The 13,917-nt window shown below is 46.4% G+C and overlaps 2 protein-coding genes across 9 annotated transcripts in view; one reads left to right on the top strand and one right to left on the bottom strand.

Annotated features, from left to right (window-relative positions):
• CLSTN1 (calsyntenin 1) overlaps window positions 1-6,382 on the top strand; it is a 62,656-nt gene extending 56,274 nt beyond the window's left edge. For all 4 annotated transcript variants that reach the window (XM_070759268.1, XM_070759267.1, XM_070759266.1 and 1 more), the window contains 3 exons: window positions 160-301; window positions 2,629-2,813; window positions 3,130-6,382. In XM_070759268.1, the coding sequence (XP_070615369.1) occupies window positions 160-301; window positions 2,629-2,813; window positions 3,130-3,333 (531 nt within the window). In that variant the 3' untranslated portion in view covers window positions 3,334-6,382. The remainder of the gene's footprint in view (window positions 1-159; window positions 302-2,628; window positions 2,814-3,129) is intronic.
• Window positions 6,383-8,486: 2,104 nt separating this feature from the next.
• The window catches only part of PIK3CD (phosphatidylinositol-4,5-bisphosphate 3-kinase catalytic subunit delta), a 64,336-nt gene continuing 58,905 nt past the window's right edge, over window positions 8,487-13,917 (bottom strand). For 4 of the 5 annotated variants that reach the window (XM_070759263.1, XM_070759262.1, XM_070759264.1 and 1 more), the window contains 3 exons: window positions 12,236-12,381; window positions 10,489-10,621; window positions 8,487-9,364 (listed from right to left, as the gene is read on the bottom strand). In XM_070759263.1, coding sequence (XP_070615364.1) covers window positions 9,227-9,364; window positions 10,489-10,621; window positions 12,236-12,381 — 417 coding nt within the window. In that variant the 3' untranslated portion in view covers window positions 8,487-9,226. The remainder of the gene's footprint in view (window positions 9,365-10,488; window positions 10,622-12,235; window positions 12,382-13,917) is intronic. The other variant, XR_011559727.1, reaches the window with a different exon arrangement.

Below are 13,917 nucleotides of genomic sequence, written 5' to 3'. Positions count from 1 at the left end.
CAACTCCCAGAAGGCTTAGCAATAATTCTGCAGATGGGGGAATTTTGGGAAGTGCGCGTACACACGCACACACACACACACACACAAACACATATCTGTGTTCTGCTGATGGTTTCCTAAAACTCTGTCTTCCCCATGCTCTAATCTTGTATGTGCTAGGTGAACGTCATCCACACCGCTAACGTCATGGAACATGCCAGCCATATTGCTGCCCAGCAGCCACAATTTGTGCAGCCTGTCCATCATTCCTTCGTTGACCTTTCAGGCCACAACCTCGCAAACCCTCACCCAGGGTTTTCCGGTAAGGATACCTCTTCCTTAAATCTCTCCACTGCTATTTCCTTTTTTTTAAAAAAATAGTCTTTATTGGTTTGTCATTTAAAAACAAACAAACAAACAAACATACATACATGTGTATGTATGTATGTATGTATGTATGTATGTGTGTGTAACATATTTTGTGGCTGAGAAGCAAAAAGGAAGCTGTGATGCTCCTCCCATATACCAGGATGACTCGACAAAAAAATCACACATAATCCTTCCCTGGTACAAACTGATACAGGAGACAAGCCTGTAGCCTAGAGGCTAAGGGCACTGCCTTACAAGGAAGAGCCCCGGGTTCAAATCATAGTAAGAGTCTGGCAACCTGATGAAGGCAAATAAGCCAGAAATAGATCTATAGTAGTCTCCCTTCCTTTTCATTATCAGCAAAAATATGTTACATTTATATTATAGTTGTTGGCTATAAAAAAACTTATCTGTCTTAGAATATGACTCCTAATGGGGCCGAGAGGCAAAAAGGAAGCTATGATGCTCCTTCAATATACCAGGGTGACTTAATAAAAAAATCACATATACGCACGCGCACATACACACAACTTACAACATAAACATAGCGTATATCTGAGTCATAAACATATATAACATTTACAATTTCCATTTACAGCTTATTGGTATTGTTCTCATATATTTACAGTTTATAATATCATTTCTATTATATTTTATTATTAGCCATTTATAACAATTCTCCAGTTTTTGATGAGGCGGCTGTTGAGATGTCATTAAACCAGGGTTTCTTAACCTCAGATGTGTGGGCTTCAACTCCCAGAATTCCCCCAGCCAGCCACACTAGCTTGTAGGTAACTCTGGAAGCTGAAGTCCAAATATCTTAAAGTTGCCAAGTTTGGGAAATTAAACCAAATTACATCTGAGCACCACTTAAAAGTGTTCTGACCTAAGCTTTTTATTTCAATGGCTGTGAATTCTGTTCATTCCCAGCCGGAAATAAGTCCCTAACAATGCTAATTTAGTCTGACAGAAATGTCTTTCGGAAGAAGGCAGATAAGCACCAACCTTTATCTCTTTTGACACGCTGCCAGAGGCCTAATTGGCAAGGAGCTTTGCGAGGCCAAACAGAAACACGGAATCGGGACTGAAATGCTTTGACATGAATTGAACAAAGTTGCTTCCTGCCACAAGCCACAAGCCCCTCCATTTGCTCCACTTATATAGCCGATGGGAGGGGCAATCATCTCCAAGCCTTACTCCCGAGTAGTCCTCCTCCGTAACTGTTCTTGCCTTCTGGCAGCTCTACGCATGTGTGCATTGGGAACAGGCTCATGTCAGCCTTTGGAGGCTCTGGGGTCAGCATAGACCTCTCAGATCGCCCGGGATGGATCTCTGCCTCTGACGCTGAACCTTCTCCAGGCCTGGCTCATGTTCCTCCCCAGCTTCCTCACTGTCCGACTCTGCTGCCAGCTCCACAGCTCGTTTGTGGACCACAACATAAAGATGCTAAAATTTAGGCCCTCCTGCTGGGATCAGTAACAGCTCCCTGCATTCTGAAACATACTTGTGAAAAATGAATAGGAAAAAAAAAAGCAGAATATTCAGGAACACCACATCACCAAATGTCAGTCTCCTGTTTGTTGCCATCGTGTCAAAAATATGTCGGCAAAGCTAAATATACAGACAAGTGGAGTGCTGCAAATTACATCGTTGCTCCCTTGCTTGTCTTGAGATCTTCCAGTTCTCGAGAAGGGATAGCAATTAGAAACTTAACTCAAGGCAAGAGGGTTATTTTTGTGGTGTTTCTTAACTTCTGCAGAACTGCTGTGTGAATATGTGAGATGGGAACTAGCGTATTTCCCCCCCCCCCCCTCATATAAGACTGGGTCTTAGATTAATTTTTGCGCCAAAGACTCATTAGAGCTTATTTTGTGGTTACGTCTTATTTTGGGGGAAATACGGTATTAAATGCATCCATCTAGTTGACAATCTTAACTGGGGCTTATTTGGGGGGCAGGGCTTATATTACGAGCATCCTAGAAATCATGCTAGGGCTTATTTTAGTCCCATTGGGATTGGGCAGCATAGAAGTCAAATAAATTAAATTAAATTATTTTCTCCGGTTAGGTAAATTTTGTGGGAAATGCTCCTTGGTATACAAGTTAGCCCGTTTTGCTTCTCCGCTTACCTCCACACAGATTCCGTCCCCCCCACCTCCAGAGCAGCTGCCCCAAACTCCCGCCACCCAGAACACGTGAAAGAATAAATGTATTTCTGTGTTTTTTGCCTTCCCTTCACATCTAACTCCCTTCATCTTCTGAACATGCTGTTCCCCCACAGTGGTTCCCAGCACCGCCACAGTGGTGATCGTGGTGTGCGTCAGCTTTTTGGTTTTCATGATCATCCTCGGAGTCTTTCGGATCCGAGCGGCCCACCAGCGGACAATGCGGGACCAGGACTCCGGGAAGGAGAACGAGATGGACTGGGACGACTCTGCCTTGACCATTACGGTTAACCCCATGGAGGTAAAGGCTGGTGCAGATCTCGGCTCGTCCCAAGTTCGAAAAGCGCTGATTCTCACTTCTTTGCCCAACACCCACGTCTCCTTTCACACCCACCACCCAAAATATCTCTTAATGGTGCTCTTTCCTCCTTTCCATCAGGTTCTCCCATGTCTGTTCTTCACCCCAGTTCTCCAATGAGACTTGAATCTCATCTGAGAGTTGAATCTCTGGGTGTAGGGCAGGAGGGGGTAGGTGACTGATCCCCCAGGTTCTCTCTTAAGGTACCCCCGAATGAGAGAGACCCTTGAGTGACTCCGTACTTCTCTGTTTTTCCCAGACCTACGAGGACCAGCACAGCAGTGAGGAGGAAGAAGAGGAGGAGGAAGAGGAAAGTGAAGACGGGGGTGAAGAAGACGACATCACCAGTGCCGAATCGGAGAGCAGCGAGGAAGAGGAGGAGGGGGGCGAGCAAGAGGAGGACCCCCAGCACGTCAACCGGCAGCAGCAGTTGGAGTGGGACGACTCAACCCTGCCCTACTGAGCCCCCCCCTCACACACACTTCCTGCTCGACTCGCCGGTTTTTCTTTTTGTTGCGTTCTTCCGTTCTGGAGAACGCCAGGACAAACCACTCCCCTTCCTTTCAGGGGGGCTGGGAGCCAGACCGTCTCCTGGCCCCATTAGAGTTGGCCAGTCTTCCCTTCCCTCCCGCCCCCTCCCTCCCCTTTGTGTGTCGGGCCTATCCTTTCCCAAATCCCTTGCCTGTAGAAATGTAGCTAGCACCTCTTTTCCTCTTTTCGGTGCCCCCCTTCGCCCCACCAGTGACTGGATTGTGGTGATTTCCCTTTTGTTTTTTGTTTTTTTAAACTTGCAAGGCCTTGCCTTCTGCTATCTGGTCTTAGTTCATCTCCCTCCGAGGGCCTTGATCCTCCCGGCTGCCCCATTTTTGCAAGCGACGTTCCCGCCCGCGTCCATGGGTGGCTCTTTAAAAGCAGCCACCGTTTTGGGCTGCGGAGGCGGCTGCTTTAATCAACCGCGGGGTACGGCGTGTCTTCTCAATGCTTGTTAAAACATGCCCAGATCTAACGCTTCCCCTTCTGTTTCCCCCCCCCCTCCATTTTAGCATCATGTTTTATTGTTCTCTTTTCATTATTTTATATTGGGCTGTCCTCCCCCCCCGCCTCGTACTTCTTTTTCGCGAGAATGAAAACAAGGGGGGGAAACGCCACCACTCGTCGACTTGAGAGCTAACTGTTTTTTTTAAAAAAATTAGTCTTTCTTTAAAAAAAAATCTTGGTTTGATTTTAGCTGATTTTTGGCGGTTTTGGGTCCTCCCCGCGATGGTTTTTTCCCAAACGCTCTTCCCCCCCCTTCCTCTCCTTCCCGACTCTAGTGCATGTGTAAAATGGCAGAATGGGGGGGGGGGGGGGGGATCAATATTTAGGAGATTTAACAAGACTTTTTAATATTTTGTAAATATGTTGGAACTATGTAATTATGTCACTTGTGGTAGTGAAAGGCTGGGTGAGGGAGGGAGGGCGGGAGGGAGGGAGGGGAGACGACATGACCGCGCAGAGTGTTTTAAAAACCATGACGACGAAGAAGAAATCATGCAGCATGGCATAGCGATTTTAAGTTTTTTTCCTTCCACAATTCCTAAGGCGGAAGCCCTGGGACACGTTTTTAAAGTAGTAGAGAAAATGAACAACCACCAGAGTTGACGGACACGACTGCAGTTTCATGCGAGGTCTGTGGATGTGTTTTCTGTCCCTTAAAAAAAAAAAAATCTTTCCAAAAGGGGAAAAAAGAAAGATGGCTTCTCCTTCTCTCAGCCACCTTCGGATCCCACTCAGTTTATTATCCTCAGAAGCTACGTGGCTTCAGCTTCTGTTGTTGTCGTTGTTTTGAAAGCAGGTTGCAACCAGGAGGAGCCCTTTTAAGCTGGGTCCTCTCTGGATTTACACTACACTTCTCAGGAGTCGAGCCAAAACAGGCCGGATCCAGAAAGCTACGCGGTCCAAGTTTACTTCAGCCACTGAGGGAAATTTATGTACTGGCGCCATTCCTCTTTTTTCTCTCCCGTTCATTCCTGTAGCTACTCCAACACTTAAACTTGAGATGTGGATGTCTCTTATCTTTGGCTTATTTTTTTAAATTATGTTTATTGAAGGGGGGGGGGAGAAATATACCCCAAACGGATGGGGCTCTTTCTCCCGCTGTCCCTCAAGCGATTGCATCAACATTCCAGATAACGTTGAAGAGAGTGGTCCAAGAAATGGAAACAGGCCTAGCCTTTCATAAAAACCTTGCCTGGATGATTATAGTGTCAGAAACACAATGATTTCCCCCCAAAGCAGTTTTCACACCAGTAGTGGCGGTAAATGCCACATTTTCCTAGGTTTAATTTTTTTGGGTGGGAGGCAAGGAAAGGATCTTCTCCCTGTTAGTTTTAACTTTGAAAAAATAATAATTTGCTTTTATGGCTCTTCTCTGCTTCAGGGCCAAAGCGGCAAAGCCCGTTTCTAATCATGCACAACACGCGTGTGCACACATACTACACACACACACTACACAGACACGCGCACGACTGCCTCCAAACTGTCAAAAGCACACACACACACAAAAAGTTAGAGGGAGGAGAAGGATTTCAGCTGCAAAAGTTAATAAAAGTTATGTTTTTGTTACTTTTCTTTTTAAACCGCAGGAAGCAAGGAACAGAAAAGGCAGCGAGGTCTTCAAACTCTGCAACTTTTTTTAGGAATCGTGGACTTCAACTCCCAGAAATACTCCAGCCACCATTGCTGTTGCTTGCTGGAGGATTCTGGGAGTTGAAGTCCACAAATCTTTTTTTTTTAAAAGTTGCCACATTTTGAGGAGCCCTGAGGAAAACGAGAGACCACAGTTCGCGGCAGAAATATTTGTTCCTGGCTAATCCCGTGTTGAAAAAAATGAGGTGCCTGTATTGTTTGGGCGAAGATGGGGCTGCTTGAATTACACATGCACACACGGGCATCCTTTTTGAGAACTTTTCGTTAATTGCCAAGCCAGGCGTGGATAGCATTTCCTTCGGGCCAGTGGGATCTCCACAGTGCCTTTGGCAACGGGAAAGCTCGGGAAGCCAAGTGCAATTTCATTCGCCCTCTCTCCTCCTCCCTAAAATCATCCCTTTTGCAGAAAAAGAAAAAAAAATCTGTTGATTGATTAAACGGGCAAGGGAAGGTGGGTTCACAAGATTTCCACACACAGACTTTTCACCGGGAACACTCTTTGTGTCTGAATTTGTCCTGTGTTTTTGTTGTCATCGTGTAGGGAAAAAAAACAAACAAAAAAAATCCCATTAAGCCTTTTTTTTCCATGATCCCATCTCTGTTTAGCGAGTGTATTTTAGAGACTGTAAACCTAATCATGTCCCGCTCCGCTTCCCCCCCCCTCAACCCCTCCCACACTAATACGGAAAGGCTGTAATTTTTTTCCCTCCCCTCTGATGCGTTTTGTAGCCATCATGGGTCTTAACATTTCAGATGTGTATATTGGTAAATAGGTCACGTTTGGAAAAGTCTGAGCTACAATAAATTTCTGGTTCTAAAAAAAAGAGAGAGTTGCTGTTGTATTTGGGGGAGATCCAGAAGTTTCCTTGGTGTCTGTTCTGTCTACTGACCGTATCTATCTACTGTATCTATCTATCCTGTCAGTGTATCTATCTACCTCTTCCTCCCTCTTTGCCTCTATCTGTCTTGTCTGTATCTACTGGTACCTATAGCTTATCTAATCTATTTTCAAGGATCGAGAAACGGATGCACTTTGATATCCTAGACCAAGGGGAGGCAAAGTTGGACTTCAATTCCCAGAATTCCTGAGTTAGCTTGATTGGCTCAGGAATTCTGGGAGTTGAAGTCCACAAGTCATAGAAGAGCCAACTTTGCCTATCCCTGTCCTAGGCCAGTGTTATTGGCACCAGAGTCAGAGTGATGAAGGAGTTATGAGACTGAAAGCCAACCAGAGACTATAGCACCTGCCGAGGTGGTATTGAGTGACTCAGATGATGATGAAGAGGGCCTTATAGATGCAAGAATGAGAAGTATTAGTAAACAGGAGTATTTGAGGAGGAAGTGGCCTGTGCATTAATCGCTCTATAGAACACTTGGCCATGCCTTGCGACTATATAAGAGGAGGTCTCTAAATGAATCTGTGTCAATATTTTAACAATGGAGGGGTTCAGGTTCCGTGGTTTAGAGATCATTCCTGCCTAAGACAGCTTTAAGAACTGCAATCTGTTTCTTCAGAGTTCTGCTGAGATGCCGAGTTGGGTGATTGACTGAATTATTTCAAAGAGACTTTTTAATGAGCTTTTGGATTCCAGTGAGACTGTTTATCTGAGGGTCATTAGCCTGGGAACACTAATATGCCTTTGACTTTTAACCATTTTATGCTATGCTTGTTTTAAGCAATATACAGTATCTCAATTTTATACTTTACAGCTGTGTGTGTGAACTTTTAATTCCTGCTGTTTTGCTTAGACAAAACATTTTCCTCCCTCCCTTCCCTCTCCCTCCTTCCTTCCTACCACCTCCCTCTCTCCCCTTTCTCTTATTTCTTCCCCTCCTCTCCCTTTTGCATCTCATTTGGAAACCCAAAGTATGGAGGAAGAATGGAAAGGCACACATAACAAGATGCTTGAAGCCCAGTGTGAAGTTTCCACCGTCAGTGTTGATTTGGGGAGCCATGTTATCTGCTGGTGTTGGTCCACTGTGCTTCATTAAGTCCAGAGTCAACGCAGCCATCTACCTGGAGATTTGGAGCACTTCATGTTTCCTTCGGCAGACGAGCTTTACGAGGATTCTCACTTCAATTTTCCAGCAGGACTTAGCGCCTGCCGACACTGCCAAAAGTGCCAAAACCTGGTTCAATCACCGTAGGATTACTGTGCTTGGTTGACCAGCAAACTCACCTGACCTGAAGCCCAAGAGAAAGATGAGATACACGAGACCGAACAATGCAGAAGAGCTGAAGGCCGCTATTGAAGCATCCTGGTCTTCCATAACATCTCAGCAGTGCCAGAGGCCCAGACCAAGTATTGAGTAGATACACATGCTTGTACTTTTCAGAGGTCCGATATCGTTCAATGTAAAATCCTTGTTTTATTGATCGCATGTAATATTCTCATTTTCTGAGATGGTGGATTTGGGTTTTTCATGAGCTGTACCCGATCATCATCACCACAATTATGATAAATCACAGTTTGAACTATCTTGCCTTGAATGACATGAGTCATATATTACATTTCATCTTTTAAGTTGCATTACTGGGCAGCATAGAAGTTAAATAAATAAATAAATACTGAAATAAATAAACTTTTGCGCGATAATCTAATTTTTCAAGTTCCACCTGTAATAAGAGAAATCCTGGCAAGGGACAGATTAGCCAACTGGGAGCTCACCCAACAACTGCATTCACAGTTCACGCAAAAAACATGGCTTAACGGGTTGTGTGAACCTATGCAAAGATGAAGGATGGTGTTCCTGCATCCACGTGGATCCAATCTCAGCACATGGAAAAGTTTTATCCTGTGGAAGAGGCTCTTTTCAACATTTCTTTCCCATTTGACATCTCAACTCTTAACAAAACAGATTAGCGAGAAATCTCAAGGCTTTAAAAACACTTCGAAAAGAAGCTCCAGGTCCATACATTGTCCATAGTTAACTGGTAAAACAAACTTGAATTTATTGAAATGCTGGATTTGTTTAAAAAATAAAATACACACCGGGTTTTTGTTTCATTTTTTTTTTAAAGAAGGAAAGAATCCGTAGCTCTGAAGGAGAGAAGTAACTGAAAAGTTTGTAAGAACATTTTTTGCATTGGATAAACCAGAACACGCGACATTAATCAACCATCCACCTCTCCTGCCAAAACTTCTCACCAAGAGCTCCTCTTTCAAAAGAAGAGCTCCCGGCCTTGCAAAACTGAAAATTTGGGGTTCAACTTTTTTGTGTGTGCAAAAACCCAACAACTTTTATGAGTAAGTCCAATCTCACTCTTAAAGAGGCCAGCTCTTTTGGGAAGCCTTGAAACCTTACAACCGCCTCAGCTCAACCAGTGAGTGAGTCAAGTACCACTGAGCAGTATAAAATACAAACCTCACACCCACAAATATACACACACACGCATATATGCACATCATCCAACCCGCGCGGTTGCCGAAATCATACCACCGTTCCTCCTCATTGTCCTGGACCATCTCCGTTTGGCCGAGGAGTTATCTCCAGGGGCTTTCCAAGCAAGCAGGCCCTTTGGAATAAAAACTCCGTCTCACTATCCACATCTGGCCAGCTTAAAAAAAACAACGATCCAGCCTGTTTCATGCGAGGTGTGGAAAGCCCACCTGCTCAATCCTGAGAGCCAGGAAGGAAGGAAGACTCGAGGAGAGGGTCTCGCCCCCTTACTGACGGTTATCCTTGGAGACGTTATGGGCCAGCCAGTTGACTTTGGTCTTCCAGCTTTCCCGAAGAGCCTCGTTGAACTTAAGTTGGAATTGCTTCCGGGCCTCTTCATCCGTCTTCCCCAATGCCAAAGAGTCCTGAAAGGTGTAAATGAGACCTTAGGAGGGAGGGAGGAAAATCTCTTCACCTAGGTTTTATATACGTAATAATGGAGTAGAGTAGAAGAGAAGTAAGGTAGAATACAGTGGAATAGGAATAGAATAGAAATAGAAATTAGAATAGAACAGAAAAGTAGAGTAAAACAGAATAGAATATAGAATATAATAATAGAATAGAAAATATAGAATAGAATAATAGAATAGAATGGAAAATATAGAAGAGAATAGAACAGGAAATGGTGGAATGGAATAGAACAGAATAATAGAATAGAATGGAAAATATAGAAAAGAACGGAATGGAACGGAAAAGAAAAGTATAGTATAGTAGAATGGAATAGGATGGAATAATAGAATACAATAGAATAATAGAATAGAGCAGAATAATAGAAAAGAATATAGAATAGAATAGAAAATATAGAATAGAATAGAACAGAAAATAGAATGGAATAGAACATAATAGAATAAAAAATATAGAAAAGAATGGAAAAGAAAATAATAGAATGGAATAAGATAGAATAATAGAATACAATAGAATAATAGAATAGATCAGAATAATATAAAAATATAGAATAGAATAGGAAAAAAATATATAGAATAGAACAATGGAATGTAATGGGATATAGAATAGAATAGTATAGAACAGAACAGTGGAATGGAATAGAAAATAGAACAATACTGAATAGAATACAGAGACCTTTGAGGTCGTCTAGTCCAGCCCTCTGCTCAAGCAGGAGAACCTATATCAGTGATGCTAACCTTTTCCATACCGAGTGCTCAAAGCGTACTCAAATGCATGCATGTGTGCCCAAACCCCCAAAATGCAAAATGCGTGGGCCCTCCGCACATGTGCACATGCCCCTCCGCCCCCCTGTGCATGCACGGCAGAGACCACAAGACCAGCTGGCCAGCAGGAGGCGCGCATGCATGCATGGTGACGCTGAACTGGGGCGACGGCTATATTCCCTGCAACGTTTCCAAACCCCGAGATGCTCCTTCCATCTTTGTGAGATTCAGAACACGGAGCCTTTCGAAGTTCCTTTGTAGATGGACCACAAAAGCCCAAATCCGGAAGATGTTGTTTGTGAACCCAACAAAAGCCTCACCTTGAGATACTGGATGTCTTTGGAGCAGCTCAACTCGGGCAGCCCAGCGGCTTTCATCAGGGAGAACAGATGCAAGAAGAGAAGTCCGTGGCCTCGCAGGATCATGTAAGCCCTTTCACAGTAATCTCTGAATCTGAGAGGAGGAGGGGGGGAAGATCACACAGAGATCACTACTCAGTTCCAATTCAGCTGTAAGTTAAATTGAACTGAACTTATTCGGCTTTATAAGTCCGATTCTGTTGTAAGTGGTCTGAGATGATTCCAAGGACCAGGAGATGGAGGGGTACTGGCTTCGCAGGCCAGTATTCTTGCCATCTGAGTCTGAGAGTGAGGAAGCGTTAGGGGCTGAGGCTCAACCAGAGACTGTGGAACCCCCAGTTGTGGTACTGAGAGAGTCAGAGGATGACGGGAACTTTGAGGATCAAGACCCCCTCTTGGATGCAAGAGTCAGGAGGATGAGATTTTATTTATTTATTTTATTTATTAGATTTGTATGCCGCCCCTCTCCGAGGACTCGGAGCGGCTCACAAAAAGAACAATACAAATCCAACATTTAAAACAAGTTAAAACCCTTAATATAAAAACAATCATACATCTCATGCAGACCATACATAAAGTGGAAGCGGCCCAGGAGAATCAATTTCCCCATGCCTGACAACAGATGTGAGTTTTGAGGAGTTTGCAAAAGGCAAGGAGGGTGGGGGCAATCCTGATCTCAGGAGGGTCGGGGCCGCCACAGAGAAGGCTCTTCCCCTGGGTCCCGCCAGATGACATTGTTTCGTCGACGGGACCCGGAGGAGGCCAACTCTGTGGGACCTGACCGGTCACTGGGATTCATGCGGCAAAAGGTGGTCTCAGAGATATTCTGGTCCGATGCCATGAAGGGATTTATAGATCATAACCATAATCATGACCGGAAACTGATCAGCAACCAATGCAGACTGCGGAGTGTTGGTGTAACATGGGCATACCTAGGGAAGCCCATGATTGCTCTCGCAGCTGCATTCTGCACAATCTGAAGTTTCCGAACACTTTTCAAAGGTAGCCCCATGTGGAGAGCATTACAGTAGTCGAACCTCGAGGTGATGAGGGCACGAGTGACTGTGAGTAGTGAGTCCCGGTCCAGATAGGGCCGCAACTGGTGCACCAGGAGAACCTGGGCAAACGTCCCCCTCGCCACAGCTGAAAGATGTTTCTCTAAGCTGTGGATTGAGGAGGATGCCCAATTTGCGGACCCTCTCTGAGGGGGTCGATAATTCCCCCCCCCCAGGATAATGGACGGACAGATGGGATTGTCCTTGGGAGGCAAAACCCACAGCCACTCCGTCTTATCAGGGTTGAGTTTGACTCTGTGGACACCCATCCAGGCATGAATATCACTCTAGAAGGGGTTTTGGGCATTGAATAGATCTATGGGCAGTGAAGGGCTACCAAAATTTTTACTACCATACTGTGGCCGTGGCTTATGTTGTGGGTGTGGCTTGATGGTCATATGGGTAGGAGTGGCTTGCCGGCCATGTGACCAGGTGGGAGTAGCTTGACAATCATGTGACTGGCATGCGCAGAAGCCAAATCTCATGTCGATGGACGAGCACGAGCCAGTCAGATCAGCACACACCCACAACGATCCCAGAAAGCATATCAGTAGCGTCCGGTAAGTGGAACCCCTGCTTGCAACAACCCCTGCGCAGCATTTCTCCTCTGCAGAGGAGAGGAACCGAACGACAAGCCTCCATCCCACGCTTACCTCTCGAACTTCTCGCTGTTGCTGGTTTTCCCCTGCTGGATCACGTGGACAAAGTCATACGTCAGGATGAAAGGGACCCGCTCGCGATTGATCCCAAATTTGGTCTTGAAGTTCCCCAGGAAGTGGCCGAAATCAATATGGAACAACTGCAGATGAGATGTTGAAGGGAAGGAAAACGTTTTAAAACTCACCTTGCAAATCCAGCAGCGCTTTTATTTTTAAAACAAAAAAAGGAACAGCTTGTATATGAAAGAACTCTGAATGGTATGTAATATTTTAGAATCAAGAGAATTTACAGTGCTGAGTATCACAATATGACTTAAACGCACAACTTGGACAATGTTAAGCAACTCATTGGAATTTTTAGGTTACAAAATACCGTATATACTCAAGTATAAGTCGAGTTTTTCAGCCCAGAAAATGGGCTGAAAAACCCAACCTCGGGATATACTCGGGTCACAGAAAAGTCACCACAAGAAGGCGCTCGCGGGAACCTGGCAGGCATTGCTGGCTTCAGCGGGTGAGGGAGCTATGGCAGGTGCCGCCTCTTCCCGGCTGAGGTAGCTTGCGCGCGCGAGGGGAAAAAAGCCTGTGAGGTAGGGGGGGCAGTGGCAAGAAGACAAAAGCAGGAATCCACCCCCTCCAACCTCATTGGCTTCCCATGGCCTTTCCCCCCCTCGCGCGCCGTTGAAGTGGTTGGATGTCTCCTTTGCTTGCGCGCGCGAGGGGGGAAAAGCCGCTGGGTGGGGGGGGGCGGTGGCGAGAAAAAACCAGCAGGAGCAGCGGGGTAAGTACCAATGTTTCCTCTAAGGTGTGCATGCACGCAAAAATACCCCTCCCGCCCGCAGCCTATTCCAAGGCTGCCCAGCCAAGCCAGACATCAGAGCTGGGGCCGGGGAGTGACAAGGTTTTTCTTCGTTGGAAAAACTGCGTGCTCCCCATTCCACTTTGGCCCCGCCTGTTCAGGAAAAGTTGCTGGCACCCATCAGGCACTGGGACGGAAGGGGGGAGGCGGCGGTGGCAGCTCTGCGGGGCTTTGAGCTGACATCTCTCCCCCCTCTTGCCTCCTTTCTCTTTCCCCCCTCTTTCCTCCTCTTTCTCTTTCCCCTCTCTTCCTACCTGTGTAATGGTGGCCGGCTCCGTCTTGATGCGGGCCGCCGCCGTCTTGAACTGGGATTGGGTGGCGGAGGGGACCCGGCGGTGGCGGGAGACAAAGCGAAGCCTGTGCTTCGGGCACACTGGGGCAGAGTGGGCCGAAGCCGAGCCCATCGTCCCCGGGTGCAGGGGGTAGCCCCAGCGCGGCAGCGGGGGAGGCGAAGACGGCTGCCCGGGTAAGTGACTGTTTGAAAAACGCGGCCAGGGAAGTCTTTTACTTGCATTGGGTGGCGGACGGGACCCGGCTGCGGCGGGCAGACCCCAGCGCGGCGGCGGGAGAGGAAGCGAAGCTTGTGCTTCGGGCACACTGGGGCAGAGTGGGCCGAGGCCGGGCCCGTCGCCCCCGGCTGCAGGGGGTAGCCCCAGCGCGGCAGCGGGGGAGGAGGAGGCGAAGCCGGCTGCCCGGGTGACGCGTTTTAAAAGAGCGCCCAGGGAAGTGGTGCATGCTACTTCTGCTGACTGCAATTTGGCAGTTTGAATCTCACCAGGCTCAAGGTTGACTTAGCTTTCCATCCTTCCAAAGTGGG

Source organism: Erythrolamprus reginae, chromosome 8, assembly GCF_031021105.1.
Source record: "Erythrolamprus reginae isolate rEryReg1 chromosome 8, rEryReg1.hap1, whole genome shotgun sequence".
Lineage (NCBI taxonomy): Eukaryota > Metazoa > Chordata > Lepidosauria > Squamata > Dipsadidae > Erythrolamprus > Erythrolamprus reginae.
The sequence above is the reverse complement of the archived record's forward strand: the minus strand, read 5'-3'. Positions and strand labels throughout refer to the sequence as shown.